Source organism: Podarcis vaucheri (assembly GCF_965113315.1).
Source record: "Podarcis vaucheri genome assembly, chromosome: 4".
NCBI classification, from domain to species: Eukaryota; Metazoa; Chordata; class Lepidosauria; order Squamata; family Lacertidae; genus Podarcis; species Podarcis vaucheri.
Genome location: NC_138762.1, coordinates 1,669,607 through 1,689,362, shown reverse-complemented (window position 1 = coordinate 1,689,362; position 19,756 = coordinate 1,669,607). Strand labels below are relative to the sequence as shown.

The window sequence follows — 19,756 nt, the reverse complement described above, 5'->3', positions numbered from 1 at the left end:
GTGCCAGGACCCTGCCCCTTGAATATCCTTTCAAGGGTGTTTGGGGGGCTGCGGCGCTCTTGCAGCACTCCCTTTTTCCCTCAAAAGCTGGATTCTCTCAGCACTGAGGAATCCCGCTTGCTTTTACTCCCGCGATCCCCGGAAGCCTCCTCAACTCTTTGTGCCATTTCTATAATTTTATTATGTTTTACAAGAACACACACACAAAAAACAACCAACTTGAAAGCAATCACAAAAGACACTGACAAAAGTCAGCCTAAGCAATTTGTCCTTCTTTTTTCTGGTTATCTGGCTATAGCATTAGATAGAATACGGGTAATTGAACAATTTCCATTGATGCATAATTTTATGATATTACTCGAAAAGAAGCAGTGTTATGAGCCATCAAACCTATGAAATACACTTTTCTCCAAAAGTCTTCCACAATTTTGACCACTACTGTATATCAAACAAAGCAACATTCAGCACCTCAACAGAATCTCATAATAAATATGTTGGTTATTGACAAACAACAAAGGTAAGAAACACACTGAACTCCCTTAAGTTCTTCTCCATTTGTTCCTGAGGCTCTAATCCCTTTTTGTCTCCATTGCAGATTGTGATGAATCAGAAATCGAGAATGAAGGTGATCACGATAAAATCCCCAGAGAGGAGAAGCCACGTAAAAATTTGGAGTTTGGAGAAAGCTGCAGTCAGCGCTCCCATTCCACTTCCCATCAACAAAATATCCTTGGAAAGAAACTCTATCAGTGTGTGGAATGTGGAAAGAGCTTCAGTAACAGCTTCTCTCTCACTTCCCATCAAAGAATTCATACAGGGGAGAAACCCTATCAGTGTGTGGAATGTGGAAAGAGCTTCAGTAGGAACACCGATTTCATTTCACATCAGAGAATTCATACAGGGGAGAAGCCCTATCCGTGTGTGAACTGTGGAAAGAGCTTCACTCATAGCTCCTCTCTCGCTTCCCATCAAAGAATTCATACAGGGGAGAAACCCTATCAGTGCATGGAATGTGGAAAGAGCTTCACTCATAGCTCCTCTCTCACTTCCCATCAAAAAATTCATACAGGGGAGAAACCCTATCAGTGTGTGGAATGTGGAAAGAGCTTCATTTGTAGCTCCTCTCTCACTTCCCATCAAAGAATTCATACAGGGGAGAAACCCTATCAGTGCATGGAATGTGGAAAAAGCTTCCGTCAGAGCACCAGTCTCACTTCCCATCAGAGAATTCATACAGGGGAGAAACCCTATCAGTGTATGGAATGTGGAAAGAGCTTCAGTCAGAGCTCCAATCTCACTTCCCATCAAAGAATTCATACAGGGGAGAAACCCTATCAGTGCGTGGAATGTGGAAGGAGCTTCAATAAGAGATCCAATCTCACTTCCCATCAGAGAATTCATACAGGAGTCAGACCTGAGGGATGCTCCTCCATCCACGATGCAGCTACCAGTAGACCTTTGACACTGGCTCAGCAGAGCACACCTTGCTGTGTTAATCTGTAGGTGAGCTGGCAGAACAAAAGGTCCTCTCAAGGTGAGTGGAAAGGAGGGGAGTAATAGAATCATAGAATTGTCAAGTTGGAAGGGACCACAAGGTGCTTCTAGTCCAATTCCCCACATTTAGGGACTTGTTTGTCCTCCTGGCCACCCTTCTTATCATATGTATGTTGGGGTTGGAACTTAACAGGTTAAGTTGTTCCCATGATGCCACACCATTCTGACGTCAGTTTTGGAAGCTTGAGAGGAGTTTGGGAGGAGTTTGTCAGTCTCACTCTATGCTGTGAGGGGAAAGGAGCAGTTTTATAATGGCTGCAAGCAGTCCCGGTTTTTCCGGAGATATGTTGGAATAAACAGCTGTAAATAGACAAACCTGTACTGTGTGTGTTTGTCTGGAAGCTAAGCCAAACTACGAGACAGTTTTACACCGCTGTGTGAAACTCTGCTGAGGCGTGACGGAGAGCTGCGGAGCGGAAGTGTGCCGGGCGGCCATAAATCGCTAATTGAGGTTCGCAAATCAATTAGCAGGAGTCACGTAAAACCAACAAAGTCCAAGAGGTTATGGGTAACCTTAATCACCGATCGTAAAACTGTCACTGGAGGCTGCCGGGAGCTTTGAAGTCTGCGGTTTCGAGCAGAGAAGCACGGCAGGAGGCGGAGGCAAGCAAGCAAGCAAGCTGAAAGACGCTGTGCTGAATGCTGTGGAGCCAAGAGCTGAGAGCAGCAAGGCATCGTTTCTCCAGGGACAGGAGCCGGGGGAGCTGGTGATTTTGTAAGTACAGCTTGGGGCCCCTTGGGAGAACGGGAGAAGATGGCAGATGGCCAGGAGGTGTTTCAAGCTCCGTTTGAACAGCTTGAGGAACTCACCGCCCAAGCGTGGAATACCTGGGCAAGAAGGGCGAGAGCGTGGTTTTTGGCCACGGAAGTTTGGGACATTTCCCAGAGGGAACCAGTGCAACTGGTGGACAGAAATGACAGAGATGCAGGGAAGCTGCAATCTGCTTCTCTGGAGGAGAAAATGCAGAGGGAGAAAGCTGAGGTCTGCATGTTAATGGCAGGTGTGCATGCTAATTTACAACATCACCTGGAAAGCGTTGAATCTGTGTGTGAGGCCTGGAGAGTGCTGAAACGTCTGTGTGAAGACTCAGCAGGAGGCCAAGGGCAGATGGAAGCTGAAAGCCTAGAGATGGCTGGAGCCCCTGTTCCTGATGATTTAGCCTCAAGGAGTGCTAGTGAGCAAGTCGGGGGGGCGGAAAGTTCCAAAGGCAAGTTTGAAAAGTTTTCCACTGTGCCTGCTGGAGTGCAGTTCAGGGGGGGCGGATCTGGCAAGGAGTGCTTTTCCGGAAGAAGGAGGGCCAGGCCAGCTGAAAAGAGCCCCAGGCAGTGTTTTTCCACTGGAGTTCGTCGTTGCTACGTGTGTAATGCAGCGGGACATCTGCGTCGAGATTGCCCCCACCGGAGCAGAGAGGCAAGGCAGGATGTTTTCAAGGACACTTCTCATGGGAACCAGTCGGGTTTCCATGGCAACCAGTCTGGGAAAACAACCAGGCGTGGGACTGAGGCTGGTGGACGTGCCAGGTGCCAGGAAGAGACTTATCAGATCACGGCTAGTCTGGCGTTGGCTGAAGACAGCTGTGAGACAAGCTCAGAGCTAAGTTTTGTTATTGACTCTGCAGCTAACTGCAATTTGATTCCAGAGACACCTGCTGTCGAGAGATGGAATTGCAAGGCAATTCCGGCTGGGAAAACTGTTCTCTTTGCAAATGGACAGAAAAGAAATGTGACTAATACTGTAAATTTGCATTTTTCTATTTTACAGGGAACTGCTAAATAGTTCTTAATGCAGTTAAAATGCTTTCTTCTGTCAAGGCAGTTAAAAAAAATACGTATATATCAGGCAGCCGGAAAACATGCAGGTGGGAGGGAGAGAGAGAGAGAGAGATCACGCTGGCTGGCTTGTTTGGGTGGGTGGGGGGAAACTTTTGCCTTCCTTTCCTCACGTTATAGCCCTCTCCTGCATTCTTAGCCTTCTGTGTTTTTCCTTCCCTCCCCACTTAAAATGTGGTTACAAAGCATGGGTCCACATGGATCCTCAGGATCTTTGCATTGGGTCAGCCAAAATTCACCATCAGAGCACATAGCATGTCCATGGCTACAGCCTGCCCCCCCAAAATCACGCACCCACTGTTGCCTGGGGCTGCAATGGTGCAAAAACGTGGCTACAAAGCATGGATCCACAGGGATTCCCAGGATTTTTGCATTGGGTCACCCCAAATTCACCATCAGAGCACATAGCATGTCCATGGCTACAGCCTGCCCCCCCAAAATCACGCACCCACTGTTGCCTTGGGCTGCAATGGTGCAAAAACGTGGTTACAAAGCATGGATCCACAGGGATTCCCAGGATTTTTGCATTGGGTCACCCCAAATTCACCATCAGATCACATGTCTGTGGCCACAGCATGAAGCACAAAAATGATACGTCCACTGTTTCATTCAGAATATTTTTTCCCTTGTTTTCCTCTAAAAACTATGTGTGTGTTATGGTCAGGTGCGTGTTATAGAGCGAAAAATACGGTATATATTTTCGTCCATATGACTATCTATATTTGCATATTCTTTTTAACCTTATTACCAAAACCACTTATTTTCAATCCAACATCATTTTAACATTCATTAATTTTACAGTATTTCTGCAAATAGTCTTTAAATTTCTTCCAATCTTCTTCCACCAACTCTTCTCCCTGGTCTCGGATTCTGCCAGTCATTTCCGCCAATTCCATATAGTCCATCACCTTCATCTGCCACTCTTCCAAGGTGGGTAAATCTTGTGTCTTCCAATACTTTGCAATAAGTATTCTTGCTGCTGTTGTTGCATACATAAAGAAAGTTCTATCCTTCTTTGGCACTAATTGGCCGACTATGCCCAGGAGAAAGGCCTCTGGTTTCTTCAAGAAGGTATATTTAAATACCTTTTTTAATTCATTATAAATCATCTCCCAGAAAGCCTTAATCCTTGGGCACGTCCACCAAAGGTGAAAGAATGTACCTTCAGTTTCTTTACATTTCCAACATTTATTATCGGGTAAGTGATAGATTTTTGCAAGCTTGACTGGGGTCATGTACCACCTGTATATCATTTTCATAATATTCTCTCTTAGGGCATTGCATGCCGTAAATTTTATACCTGTGGTCCACAACTGTTCCCAGTCAGCAAACATAATGTTATGACCAACGTCCTGTGCCCATTTAATCATAGCAGATTTAACCGTCTCGTCCTGAGTGTTCCATTTCAACAGCAAGTTATACATTCTTGAAAGTATCTGTCAGAGCTGCTTCCAGATCCTAGCTCACAGAGGATCACGCTAGCCAGCGATCATTTAGTAAAAGTCTTTATTGAGTTACATTTTCCATTCTCAAGCTGCTGCGTGCAACTCTACGTCTAATGGCTAGATTGGCGAAGTCCCGTCTGAGTCTCCGCCCCTTGTGCACCAACTTAATACCCTAGCCCTGCTCCACCTTTTCCGCCTGACTGTTCTCCTCTGGGTCCCTCTGCCCCCCGGGGTCTCTTCCTTCCTGGATTCTTCTGACGCCGACCCCCCGGACTCTCCTGTCTCCTTGCGCCGGGCTTTAGGACCTGGCTCTCTTTCAGGGCTGCCTACTGCGTCACTTCCCTGTGCATTTGAACTTGGCGCGCGCGCCCAACTTTCCACTTTCCGTCTGACCGTTTCTTTGCTCCCCGATGGAGGTGTGGCCACTCCTGACTCATGCCCTCCCCCCTGTTGTGAGCTGCCAGCGCTTGATCCCTGGCTCTCTTCCTTTTCCCTGCTCTCTGGCGGTGACGCTGGTCCCGATTTCCAACTGCTCTCCTCTGAGTCCCTTCTGGCTCTATCTCCCTGGGGTGTCCCCCTAGGCTCCCCCCTTGCCCTGGCCACTGGTGCTCCTTTCTGTGAATCTTCTGATTCACTGGAAAGACTCGGAGATCTTGGGTCGTCGTCATCACTCATCTTTTCCTCTGCCTCCTCCCCCTCGCTCTCTGTTTCCTCCCTTGCCCTTGCCTCTGCTCCTGAACCCCTGACATCCATCCCCCCCTCGAAGCCCCCCGTTCCCCCCTCCCCTCCTTCCGGTGCGGGAGCTGGGTGCTGCTGTGGCAGAGGGACGAACGTCGGATACCGTTCGCTTCCCGTGGTGGGCCTCCATTTGAAGTCTCCCGGTTCTTCCTCCCTGCTCTCGTCGACGACGGTCACCTCCGCGTCCATCTCTGTGCCGCCGTGCTCAAAACCAAGGTCGTCCCCGAAAACGTCCATGTCCGTCTCTCCCTCACTGCCTCCTGGCGGCGTTGCTCATCCAGGACCTTCCAGCCACCTCTTGCGCCACTGCTCCTCTGGTCTATCGTCCCACCAATACGAGGGTTCTGAGGCAGATCCCGAGGGTGACCCCTCCGGGGAACGGGCATCTCGTATCGGGTCCTCTTCCGAGTCGAACCCCCGGAACGTGCTTGCAGAAAGTGTGGGAGTGAAAAGCCAGTCGTCGAAAAGGTCTGCTGGCATTGGTCTATGCGGGAAGAGGGCATGAAACTCGTCCTTGAGCAGAGGTTCATCCAAGGCGTAGCCCGGCACCCAGCTGTTCGCACTGGCCGGGGTGCCCTCCTTGGCGAGAAGGTATTCTACTCCCTCTTCCCCCCACCTGGAGTCCAAAATTTCCGTGACTTCGTTGATGCGCTCCTCCTGTGCCACCCCCGCGTGCCCGGTTCTTTCCCTGAGCGGACTCGGCGCCGTTCCGGGTTCCTGAAACCTGTGCGGTGCCTTGTAGGGAGTGAGCACCGATCTGTGGAACACCGGATGCATCCTGGAACCCTCCGGAAGCGCCAGCCTGAAAGCCACCGGGTTGACCTGCTCTTCGACTTGGTAGGGCCCCAGTTGCTTATGCCCTAGTTTCTTCTTGGCCAACGACCTGGCCGGCACTGCGTGGGCTGCTAACCAGACCCAGTCTCCCACATGGATCTCTTCGCCAACCCTTCTGTGTTTGTCTGCCTGCACCTTGTATGCGTGTTTGGCCAGCTCCAGGTGCCGCCGCAGCTGATCGTGGACCTCCTGCAACTCCGACGCGAACGCATCTGCTGTCTGCGGCTCCCTCTCCACCATTCTTTCCAGTCCCGGGAAGGTTCTGGGGTGCCTCCCGTTGTTGGCGAAGAACGGCGTGACCCCCGTGGACACGTGCTTCGTGTTGTTGTAGGCGAACTCGGCGAGCGGCAGGTAATCCACCCACGTCGCAGGCTGTTGATTCGCATAGCATCTCAGGTACTGCTGCATGATGGCATTGACCCGCTCCGCTTGCCCGTTGGTCTGCGGGTGTCTCGCCGACGCCAGGTTGATCTTGACGTTTAGGAAGCCCATCAGCTTCTGCCAGAAATTCGAGATGAACTGCCGCCCGCGGTCGGACAGAATAGACCGTGGCAGACCGTGAACCTTGAACACGTGGTCTATGAACAGTTTGGCGGTTTGTTCCGCCGTGGCCACCTTCGCACACGGGATGAAATGTGCCATCTTGGAGAACAAGTCCACCACCACCAGCACGGCCGTCTTGCCCCTCGAGCTGGGCAGATCCGTGACAAAGTCCAGGGCCACTCTCTCCCATGGTTCGACCGGAGTTTGCAGCGGTTCCAACAGTCCGGCCGGCGGTCTGTGCACTGGTTTGGCCCTCTGGCAGGTGTCGCACCTCGCCACGTAGCCCGCGACCTCCCCTCTCATTCCGGGCCACCAGAAGTCCCTGGCGACTAATTCCACCGTCTTCTCCTTGCCAAAGTGCCCGGCAGTGGGCGCGTCGTGCAGCTGCTGCAGTACCTTGGCGCGAAGTTCGTCTCCCGGCACGTAGATGGCCCCTTTACGGATGAGCAATCCATCTCTCAGCTGGAACCCGTCGGTCGCTGCCGTGCCCCTTTGCACCTCTGCCATCTTTGCTTGCGCGAAGGAGTCATTCTGCAACGCTCGTCGCACTGCCTCCAGGTCCACTGTCGCCGCAGCGCACGCCCACACTGTTGGTGCGAAGATGTGCATGGCGGCCGCTGGCGTGGCGTCCTCCAGATACTGTGGCTTACGGGAGAGCGCGTCCGCCATGATGTTGGTGTCCCCCGGGACATACTCTATTCGGAAGTCGAAGTTCGCAAAGAACTCAGCCCAACGTATCTGCCTCTGGTTCAGGAACTGTGCCGTGCGCCAGTGCTCCAGATTCTTGTGGTCCGTGCAGACCTGCACCGTGTGCTTGGCGCCGATCAGGAAGTGCCTCCACGCTTTGAATGCTGCATGAATGGCCAGCAACTCCCTGTCCCAGATGGTGTAGTTCTGTTCGGACTTGCTGAGCTTCCTGGAGTAAAACGCCCCCGGCCGCCAAACCCCCTGCGGGTCTCTCTGCAGCAGGACTGCTCCCACGGCTCTGTCCGAGGCGTCTGTCTCGACCCTCATCGGCCTGCTGGGGTCGACATGCAGCAGCTGCTCTTCCGACGCGAAGAGACGTTTGAGTGCCTGAAAGGACCGCTCCGCCTGCTCCGTCCAGATGAACTTCTTTTTCTTGGAGCTAAGCGTGTCCGTGATGGCCGCTGTCTGCATAGCGAAGCCTTTGATGAACTTGCGATAGAAATTTGCGAAGCCGACAAATCGTTGGACCTCCTTCCGGTTGCGCGGGCTTTTCCAATCCAACACCGCTCGAACCTTGGCGCTGTCCATGGCGAGCCCCTTGTCAGACAACTTGTAGCCCAGAAAATCCACCTCCGTCACGTCGAACTGGCACTTCTCCAGCTTGGCGTAGAGCCTATGCTGCTGCAGCCTGGTCAGCACTTCCTTGACGTGTCTGTCATGCTCCTGCTGCGATTCCGAAAAGATCAGGATGTCATCTAAGAAACAGACGCACGTGTTGTAGAGTAGCCCCGCCAACACGTGATGCATGAACGCTTGAAAAACGTGGGAGCCATTTTGCAATCCAAAAGGCATAACTCTATACTCGTAGGTGCCCAGTGGCGTGAACATGGCTGTCTTCCACTCATCTCCCTCCCGCATGCGAATGAGGTTGTACGCCCCCCGCAGGTCTAACTTGGTGAACACTCTGCCCTTCCGTACCTTTGCGAGGAGGTCGTCGATTCGGGGCATGGGGAAGTCCGATGGCTTGGTCACACTGTTTAAGATGCGATAGTCCACGACCAGCCTTTTTTGGGGCGTGTCCCGCTTCTTAACAAAGAATACAGGACTGCCCCCCGCTGCCTTGGACTCCCGGATGAAACCGCGCTCCAAATTATGATCTATGAACTCTTTGAGTTCCTGCAGTTCGTCTTCAGACATGGAATACAGCTTCCCTTTAGGCAGCGCCGCCCCCGGCAGCAGGTCAATTTTGCAGTCATATGGTCTGTGGGGGGGGTAGCCTGTCTGCCTCCTCGCAGAAAACCTCCAAAAATTCTGCGTACTTGTGGGGAATCGCTTGCAGCGTGCCGAGCAGCAGCTGTGACTCCTCTTGCTCCCCTTCCTGCTGAGGCATGATGCAGTGTTCAGCACAAAAGGAAGAGCCGAAGGTCAGCTGCCTCTGGTACCAAGCCAGCGTCGGGCTGTGCTTGTCCAGCCAACTCATGCCCAATACAATAGGCGTGTCCGACAGTTGAGTGACGTTGAAGCTGATGACTTCCCTGTGATTTCCAAGCCGCAGCACCATAGGTGGCGTCTGCTTCACCACTTGCCCCCCTAGCAGCTCCCTGCCATCCACCGTGACAACCTGCAGGGGCAGCGTGGCAGGCAGCAACTGTATAGCGTGCCGGTCGACAAAGTCCTGCCCTATGAAGTCTGCATTGAGTCGACGGTGATTGGCACGTCCATGGTGATTCCATTGGGTAGCTGGAGCGATGCGGTGAGCCTCACTACTGGCTTGGGCGGGAGGGGGTCCATGGGTGGTAAAATCCCTGGGGACTGCTTCACTGACACGTCTGGCTGGGCCCCAGTGCCTCTTCCTCCAGCCAGACATCGTCGTTTCCCTGCTGTGGTTCTCCTTGCTGCGTTGCTGCAGTCACCATTGCTGAGGCTGCAGTGTGCTTGTGGAGCCTCCGGGGACACTCTTTCGCCATATGCCCTGGATCCTCGCAGATATAACACTTCCTGTTCCCTCTAGGAGGCTTCGCTTTCACTGCTGCCGGTGCTAGGGCTCTGGCTGCTGACTGAGCCCTTGCACTCCCAACCTCCATCGGTTCCACCCCTCCCCCTGTTGGAGGCGTGGATTGCGCACGCGCTGCTTCTCTGGGAAGGAAGGAGGAGCCCCTGGCTGGTTCGCGCCCGCTGCGCCCTTCGTCCCTGCTCCACGGACGTTCTTCCAGCCGCACCCCCACCGCCAGCGCCCTCTGAACGATCTCCTGCGTGGTCCGGGGTCTCTCCCCCCTCGCAATTTCATCTTTAACCAAGCTGTGCAATCCCTCCCAAAACAGGTCTCTTACCGGAGCCGAATCTCTGTCCCATTCCAGGGCACTGACCAAGGCGAAAAAGCGTGCATGATACTGCCTTACGCTGGCCCTCCCTTGTTTCAATCCATGTATCTGCTGCCGAGCAAGATCCACGTCAATACTTGATAAGAAACATCCATCCATCGCTTTAATAAAGGCATCCGCATTTTGGAGCGCCGGATCCCCATCCCTCCACAAATTGCGCAGCCATGCTTTGGCATCTCCATGCAAATGAGACATGATGAATCCCACTTTTTCTTGCTCATCTCTAAAGTCTCTTTTCAGCAGTTGCAGTGCACACATTACATCTGCTCTAAAGTTGGGGTACTGTTGCAGATTCCCATCGAAGTGAGAGACCAGACCGCCTGTTCGTCTCGCCAACCCAATTCCCTCCTGTTTGGGTGTCAGTTGCCCTTGCTTAGTAAGCATGTCCAACCTGATCTGGAGATCCCTGTAGGCGGCAGCTGCCTCCTCCTCTCTCTTCCTGGATGCGAGAGCCTCGGCATTCAGTTGTGACACTGCTTCTCTGAGTTCCGCTATCTGCTGCTCAGCCGTCATGTCGTCTGCCGTTCGTGAGCTCGCTAGTAGGCACCTGCTTCTCTCCTCTCCTCGAGGCTGTAGATGCCCACAATTAATGAGACGGGACTTACTGTCAGAGCTGCTTCCAGATCCTAGCTCACAGAGGATCACGCTAGCCAGCGATCATTTAGTAAAAGTCTTTATTGAGTTACATTTTCCATTCTCAAGCTGCTGCGTGCAACTCTACGTCTAATGGCTAGATCGGCAAAGTCCCGTCTGAGTCTCCGCCCCTTGCGCACCAACTTAATACCCTAGCCCTGCTCCACCTTTTCCGCCTGACTGTTCTCCTCTGGGTCCCTCTGCCCCCCGGGGTCTCTTCCTTCCTGGATTCTTCTGACGCCGACCCCCCGGACTCTCCTGTCTCCTTGCGCCGGGCTTTAGGACCTGGCTCTCTTTCAGGGCTGCCTACTGCGTCACTTCCCTGTGCATTTGAACTTGGCGCGCGCGCCCAACTTTCCACTTTCCGTCTGACCGTTTCTTCGCTCCCCGATGGAGGTGTGGCCACTCCTGACTCATGCCCTCCCCCCTGTTGTGAGCTGCCAGCGCTTGATCCCTGGCTCTCTTCCTTTTCCCTGCTCTCTGGCGGTGACGCTGGTCCCGATTTCCAACTGCTCTCCTCTGAGTCCCTTCTGGCTCTATCTCCCTGGGGTGTCCCCCTAGGCTCCCCCCTTGCCCTGGCCACTGGTGCTCCTTTCTGTGAATCTTCTGATTCACTGGAAAGACTCGGAGATCTTGGGTCATCGTCATCACTCATCTTTTCCTCTGCCTCCTCCCCCTCGCTCTCTGTTTCCTCCCTTGCCCTTGCCTCTGCTCCTGAACCCCTGACAGTATCTTTGTTTTAGGATCTAACAGATCTGGCTTCCAGGTGGAAAAATCAAAGTTCTATGATTCTATGAACTTTGATTTTTCCACCTGGAAGCCATTTTTTTTGTCTAAATTATAAGCCTCTCTTATTTGATAATAATGACGCCAGTCTCGCACTTTATCTTTTAGTTTCTCAAAACTCTGCAATTTCAATTTGTGTCCTTCTTGCTCCAAGATTTCCCAATATTTCGGCCACTTGGCCTCCATATTGAGCTTTTTCAGGGCCTTTGCCTCCATCGGTGACAACCACCTTGGGGTTTTATTTTCAAGTAAGTCTTTATATCTTGTCCAGACATTAAACAATGTTTTCCTGACAATATGGTTTTTAAATGCTTTATGTGCTTTAACCTTGTCGTACCATAAGTATGCATGCCACCCAAAAACATTATTGAAACCTTCTAGATTCAAAATGTCTGTGTTCTCAAGAAGCAGCCAATCTTTCAACCAGCAGAATGCTGCTGATTCATAATAAAGTTTAAAGTCTGGCAGGGCAAATCCCCCTCTTTCCTTTACATCAGTTAATATTTTAAATTTTATTCTGGGCTTCTTGCCCTGCCAGACAAATCTAGAAATATCTCTCTGCCACTTCTTGAAACAATCCATTTTGTCCAGAATTTGTAGTGATTGAAACAAAAACAGCATTCTTGGCAATACATTCATCTTTATAGCAGCAATTCGACCCAACAAGGAAAGCTTCAAGTTTGACCATATTTCTAAATCCTTTTTCACTTCCGACCAACATTTTTCATAATTGTCTTTAAACGAGTTCCCATTTTTAGCTGTCATATTAATCCCCAAGTATTTCACCTTCTTAACCACTGTTAAGCCTGTCTCCTTCTGAAACCTCTCTTTCTCATTCGGTGTTAAGTTTTTCTCAAGAACTTTAGTTTTCAACTTGTTCAACTTAAATCCTGCCACATGACCAAATTCTTGGATCAGTTCTAATACTCTTTTAGTACTAGATTCTGGCTCCTGTAAAGTCAATACTAAGTCATCTGCAAAAGCTTTCAATTTGTATTGTTTAGCTCCGACCTTTATACCCTTGATCAGATGGTCCCTTCTAATCATGTTTAACAAAACCTCCAATAAAAAGCAATGGGGAAATTGGGCAGCCTTGTCGTGTCCCTTTCTGTATCTTGAATTCCTCTGTCACCACATTATTAACTATTAGTTTAGCCTTTTGTTCTGAATAAATTGCACTTATACCATTTTCAAACCCTTGACCGACCCCATCCCCTGAAGATTTTTCTTCATAAAGCTCCAAGAAATATTATCAAAAGCTTTCTCGGCATCCACAAAAATTAAAACTGCTTTGGTATTGATGTCCACTTGCAACTTCTCCAAAATGTTGATTATATTCCTCGTGTTGTCAGACAAGTGTCTGCCTGGGAGAAAGCCAGCTTGGTCCTTGTGTATCTCTTCCACTAATACTTTTTTTAGTCTTTTGGCCAAAATGTCAGCAAATATTTTGTAATCCACATTTAACAGGGATATGGGTCGGTAGTTCTTAAGTTGTATCTTTTCAGACTCAGTTTTCGGTATAAGTGTAATATATGCTTCTTTCCACGACTCTGGCACTTTTTTCCCTTCCAAAATTTCATTGCAAACCTCCTTTAGTGGTTGAATTATCCAGTCCTTCAAAGTTCTATAGTATTTTGAGGTTAAACCATCCGGCCCTGGAGATTTTCCCAACTGCATGTTCTGAATGGCACCTTCTACCTCCTGTTCCATAATTTTGTAATTCAGCATTATCTTATTTTCTTGAGAGATTTTTTGTAATCCATTTGTTTTCAGAAATTGGTCTATATCAAACTCTTTCTGAGGCCCTTGTGTATATACAGTGGTGCCCCGCAAGACGAAATTAATTCGTTCCGCAAGTTTTGTCGTCTAGCGAATTTTTCGTCTTGCGAATCACGAAATCCCATAGGAATGCATTGAAAATCAATTAATGCGTTCCTATGGTCAAAAAAAGTCCAAACAAAGCCAAATTTGGTACAACAAGAGTTTATTAACTGCTCTTTAAAGTCACACATACTGTAAAGAGCAGTTGAAAAATTGAAGGGAAAATAAATTAACTTTATAAACATGACAGAAAAACATTTAAAAATCAACAAAGTGTACAGTACATTTTCTAAGACTCTGGGGGACCACTCGAAGAAGGCTCCTCTTCCACTCTTTGCTTCTTGGTCAAGAACCTGTCCATAGTCTGCTGCTTCATCCGCCTTTTCAGCACCTCCCTGAAAGGCGACATGACCCTCGTATCAAGTGTTCGCAAGGTCACGTGCCACGTGCTTGTTAGGGTGGTGCCGCTGTGCAAAAGCCTGCACATCCTTCCACTTCAGGCAAATGTCCCTCAGTTCTTTGGAGGACAGCCGTTCCTCAGTTGCTTCCTCCTGGAACTCCGCTGCAAAGTCTTCAGCCGCAGGAACATCAGAACTGGCAGCCTCTCCATGCCTGACCACGCTGTGGATGCCAGATCTTGTCTTGAACCGTTCAAACCAACCTCTGCTTGCCTTGAAGACTTCTGGCTCGCCTGAGGTTCCTGGCTGTTCCCGGATGAGGTCAGCGTACAAGGCCTTGGCCTTCTCAGAAATGACGGCCTCAGACACTGTGTCCCCTGCACGCTGCTTCTCTTCTATCCAGATGAGCAGCAACTTCTCGACCTCCTCCAGAACAGCTGGGCGGTTCTTCACGATCCTGGTGACTCCCTTGGCTGCATCAGTCGCCAGGATCTTCTCCCTCATCTTCAGGATGGTCCCGATGGTTGATGGATTCCTCCCGTACTCCCTGGCAATGTCCGTCACACGCATTCCGCCGTCGTGCTTCCGGATGATCTCCTTCTTCATTTCCAGCATCACCTTCTCCTTCTTCCTCTCGTCGGCCACCGCAGCAGCAGTCTTCTTGGGTCCCATGGCAGCACAGCTCTTACCTTCGTAAACTCAGAAAAAGAAAAAGAAATCAGTGATGTGCTTCAAATCCAAAAAATTCAAAATCACCCAGCCACCCACCACACAGAAATTAAAACCCAGAACCAAGTCCTTGAATCCCCAAAACCCCAATCCAAAATCCAAACCCCCCCCCAAAAAAAATTTAAAAGTTTAACTTACCAAATGGATGCAAGAGAAGTTCTGGAAAAGCTTCAACAATCAATCACCGAAGTCTTCAGAAACCTCAAATGGCTGCAAAATAAGTTTTGGAAAAGCTTCAAAAATCACCAATGCCTTCAAAAACCTCAACTGTTCCCACAGACACCCACCCACCCACCACACAGAAATTGCAAACCCCTCCCCAACTGCTCCCCCAGCCCCTCCCCAACTGCTGCAAACCCCTCCCCAACTGTTCCCCCACCCAGACAAAAAAAAATCAAAAAATAACAACATGGCTCAATGTTCCCAGATTCCTGCAGAAACCTCTCCAACTGTTCCCCCAGCCAGCCAGCACTCAGAAATTCAAACTCAGGAAAAAAATTTTGAAAAAAACCAAACTGGCCCAATGGTCACAGAAAATCATAAAAATTCCCAAAAAAGCCCCACAAGCTCCCAGATTATCGCAAACCCCCCCCCCCACAACACCAAGTCCTTGAATCCCAAACACCCCAACCCAAAATCCAAAACCACCCAAAAAAGTTTTAAAAGTTTAACTTACCAAATGGATGCAAGAGAAGCTCTGGAAAAGTTTTGGAAAAGCTTCAAAAGTGAGCAAAGTCTGAGAAAAGGCTGCAAAACCACATGCTAACAGTTGCTCCTCGAAGTCAAGTCGCAACTGCAGCTGTTCAAGCTAAGCACCCTTTCTTTAAACGGTTTTAAGAAAAAGGAAACAAAGTCGCGAGAGGAAATTAGAAAATGTTTCCAGAGGTATTTTAAACAGTTACAGTGGTACCTTGCAAGACAAATGCCTTGCAAGACGGAAAACCCGCTAGATGAAAGGGTTTTCCGTTTTGGAGGCGCTTCGCAAAACGAATTTCCCTATGGGCTTCCTTCGCAAGACGAAAGCCCATAGGGAAATCTCCGGGACAGCGGGGAAAGCGGAGCGCGTCTTCCCCACTGTCCTCGGACCTCCTCCGAAGGCTGGCGGTGGGGCGGAGAGACCTCCTCCCGCCGCCAGCCTTCGGAAGGCTGCTCCGAAGGCTGGCGGTGGGGCGGAGAGACCTCCTCCCGCCGCCAGCCTTCGGAAGGCTGCTCCGAAGCCTGGCGGTGGGGCGGAGAGACCTCCTCCCCGCGCCAGCCTTCGGAAGGCTGCTCTGAAGCCTGGTGGCGGGAGGAGGTCTCTCCGCCCCACCGCCAGCCTTCGGAAGGCTGCTCCGAAGCCTGGCGGTGGGGCGGAGAGACCTCCTTCCGCCGCCAGGCTTCAGAAGGCTCCCTCGAAGGCTGGCGGTGGGGCGGAGAGACCTTCTCCCCACGCCAGCCTTTGGATCGCTGTCCTGAAGACTTGCGGTGGGAGGAGGGTTTTCCTTTCCACCGCCAACATTCAGAATGCTGTTCTGAATGTTGGCGGTGAGGAGGAAAAACCCTCCTCCCACTGCAAGCCCCGGGAACAGAGGAGAAGCGCTGCGCCCCTTCCCCTCTGTTCCTGCACCTGTCCTGAAGGCTTTCGGTGGGGAGAAAAGCCCTTCTCCGCACCGCCAGCCTGGCAAGCGGTTTCCATAGGAACGCATTAATTGATTTTCAATGCATTCCTATGGGAAACCGTGCTTCGCAAGACGAAAAACTCGCAAGATGAAAAAACTTGCGGAACGAATTAATTTCGTCTTGCGAGGCACCACTGTAATTTGTTTTTCCTCCAGCTGCTCCCAATAAATCCTCTTGTTCTGAGGGTGGTATCACTTTCTCTAACTTGTCCAATCCCGAAGGTAGTGATACTTTGTCTAATATTCCTGGTCTTAGGGCTCCTGGCTCTCCTTCCACTCCTTTTTGCAGGTCTTCTCTGTGATCTCTCAGAAATTTTTCTTTATCCTCCACTGATCTTATTTTAAACTTTTTACCTTTAAAGGTAAAAGATAGGCCTTGGGGAAATTCCCACCTAAAGATGGTTCTATTACCTTTCAGCAGGGCCACCAAATCTCCATAGTTAGACCTAAGGTCCAAAAGATGTTTATTTATAACCCACCAATCTGGATGGGTTTCCCCAGCCACTCTTGGTGGCTTCCAACAAAATATTAAAATACAATAGTCCACCAGACATTAAAAGCTTCCCTAAATATAATAATAACAACAACCATCCATTTTCAGTCCATTGAATTAGCAATTAAGCATTTCTGGAAAAGGGAATGGCATACTTTTGTATATTAGTATAAAAAGCATGCATAGGAAAGTATTACTCATTTATGACGAGAATAGGATTTATTTATTTTGAACTTTGCTTGGTTCCTCCTTGGTAGCCAGTGCAATGGTTTCAGCAGGGCTAGAACTCAGGACCCGCTGCCTTGAGGGACATCTAAGAGCAGTTGGGCAGGGAAAGGTCTCCCTTGGGAGGTGGGGGACTCTCCTTCCTTGGAGGTTTCTGAGCAGAGATCGGACGGCCATCTGCCATGGATGCTTTAGCTGAGATTCCTGCATTGCTGGGGGTGGGACTAGATGACCCAGGGGTCCCCTCCTATCTCTCCACTCCTGAATTCTAGGAGGAGCTTCCTTGCCTCCTGCAAAGTCCTCCTGGGATCTGGTGGGGGTCCCAGGGCTGCAGCAGGGGAGGAGGCCTGGGGGGGGCTGATCTGCTCCTGCAGGGGTGTCCCCAAGGCAGGGAGGAGAGAGTCCTGCCAGGGATGGGCCAGGTCTGCCACGCTCTCCTTCCTGGAGATCAGAGGATCCCAAACTCATTTGGCCATCCGCCCCTCCTTCAGAAAAACAATGACTCTCCCACGAAATCTCATTTCTTTAAACAAAGGAGTCCCATTGCACAACAGAGGAAACATGTGCAAATGGTTTTCCAAAGCTGGATGAGGAGGTGGACTAGCCCCCCCCCCAAAAAAAAGGTGGGAGAGAAAGGGAAGGGATAAAGAGAGGGATCCCAGCCCAGAGTCTGGCTGCTGCATCGGGGACCAGTTTCCCAGTGTCTCCCAGGGCAGCTCCCCACGGAGGCCACTGCAGCAATCCCCTCGCACCCAGAGCAGGGCATCCCAGGACCACATCCTCTTTGTGCCAAAGGGATTGTTGCTGGCAAAGCAGCCGGAAATGGGCGCTGCTACTCACTGAACCTCCAGGGACATTGGCATCAATGGCTGTGTGTGTCTTAAGATATCTAATAGAGTAATCATAATAAATTACCCACCTAAATTTAACATACAGGTTAAAATACGTCGGCAAGTTTTACCTCACCTGGGCCGGTTCACTCCCTTGGAGATTGCTCCGTGGGCCGGATAGCATCTGCAGAGACGATTTCTGGTGCCGCGGAAGTGAGTCCCCACTCCACGCTGTGTGGGTTTAGCACAGTGCACAGGGACTTGCTTCGTGGGCAGCTCGATTTGGGGGGCGGCTTGTGGGTGATTTAAACTACCCCCGTGGGCAGGTTGCCAACCCCTGGGTTAAAAGCTTTCTCAAAAACAAGTAAAGCTAAAGAAATCTCTCCTCCCCATTTTTTGGATGGAATTCTTAACCCAAGGTACTATTTCTGGTTTAGTGGAGTCTGTAACCTGAAGCGTCTGTAACCCGAGGTACCACTGTATTTAGACCCTCAATTGGAGTAACTTGGGGGGCATCATTTATGCTACAGGTACCATTAGGCATGCAATTTTCAAGTAAATGTATAGAGTTTATTTTTCTTGGGTATGACAATTAGTCTACAGAGGCATGAAGTCCTTGGTGCTTTACTTTACTTTACTTGCTAAGTACTGAAGTACTAATCACTGTACTTTTCCGTGTATAAGACTAGGGTTTTTTATTTTAAGGTTAAAAATGTGGGGGTGTCTTATACACGGATAGTGCATATGCCCAGTTTCTAAATTTGGGGTCCCCAGAAGTAGGGGGGGTCTTATACATGGGGGCGTCTTATACATGAAAAAATATGGTACTTTGTGGACTTCAGCGTCAGGTCAATGAACACAAGGTGCAGCTGCTGTACAGGGTGACATTAACTAGCACAAGATGGTTCTATCACTAGGGAGATAGGCTTGAAGTGCCCTTCATGGATCACTGCCTTGCCATGGCGAAGGGGCTTGAATAACTCAGAGAAGCTATGAGCTATGCCGTGCAGGGCCACCCAAGATGGACAGGTCATAGTGGAGAGTTTTGACCAACTCTCAGTGTTGGGATACTGCCAGGGAGATAAAGTCCATCATGGCTCCAAGCCGGCTGCCGGACGATCCATCGATCCCTGTAGTCATGCAGTATCAGCAATAGCGACATGAATTTCTTCTAGAGCTCATGCACGCTCTATCAGCAGATAATGCACAGCCAAAAGTTGCACGCAGAAGAGTATGATTTACAGACTTTATTCAGTGTTGATCAGAACAAAGAAAAACATGACTGTCTGCGTCAGTCTTCTCCGACAGACAGAGAAATCGAAAGCAACAGCAAACATAAACATCCTGTGAACAGGAAATACGCAGGCTCTGTGACTCACAGCCTGCTCCCTTTTAAGGTGGAACGGAAATATCCTAACATCCTCCCCCTTTCCATGTAACCTGTGGTACCTGTGGTTCAACCCAATTGCAACCTTAGACCTAAGGTTGTTCTCTGTTAACAACCTTAGACAACAGATCAGCAGGAATTTCATTTCCTGGCATGTAGGACACCTGGATGAGGCCTTTCTGAATACACTCTCTTGCACGATGTAGCTTAATCTGCAAGTACTTGGTTCTTTGCTTGCAACTCTCTGAGTTCAGCAAAGCCAAACAGGATCTATTGTCTTGATACACTTGTATAGGACATTTCACAGAAACTCTGATGTCCTTAAACAGTTGCAACAACCATTCACAATCCATGAGTGAAAATGACAGAGCATTGAGTTCTGCTTCACAGGAACTTAGGCTCACTGTCGTCTGCTTCTTGCACAGCCAGTAAAACAGACAGTGGTTGTACATGTAGCATACTCCAGAAAGGCTTGTACCATCCGTGGTGTCACTTCCAAAACTAGCATCTGCAAAGATTTCAAGACCTCCAGTCTTCTGACTGGTGAACCTCAGCCTGTAGTGCAAAGTCCCTTTCAAATAGCGGGCTATGCGCTTCAGAGCTTTCCAATCCTGAACAGTAGGATTGTTGGCATGTCTGCTAAGCAGGTTACAGCTTACAGCTATGTCAGGTCTTGAACATCTGGCAATGAAATTCAACTTGCCTAGAATGCATCTGTACAGTGTAGTGTCAGAAAACGCTTCAGCAGTACTGTCTACCTGGTAACCTGTCACCATCGGTGTGT

The 19,756-nt window shown here is 49.9% G+C and overlaps 2 protein-coding genes across 5 annotated transcripts in view; both read left to right on the top strand.

Moving 5' to 3' along the window:
* The window catches only part of LOC309530284 (uncharacterized protein), a 435,057-nt gene that overhangs the window by 39,530 nt on the left and 375,771 nt on the right, over positions 1–19,756 (top strand). The window lies entirely within an intron of this gene.
* LOC309530467 (uncharacterized protein) overlaps positions 1–19,756 on the top strand; it is a 45,725-nt gene that overhangs the window by 7,126 nt on the left and 18,843 nt on the right. Inside the window, exon 3 of one of the 4 annotated variants that reach the window (XM_082219462.1) lies at positions 596–1,534. The exons of 1 other annotated variant lie outside the window; for it this stretch is intronic. In XM_082219462.1, coding sequence (XP_082075588.1) covers positions 596–1,503 — 908 coding nt within the window. In that variant the 3' untranslated portion in view covers positions 1,504–1,534. Of the gene's footprint in view, positions 1–595; positions 2,254–19,756 lie in introns of those variants that run through there. 2 more of the 4 variants (XM_082219461.1, XM_082219464.1) reach the window with 2 other exon arrangements.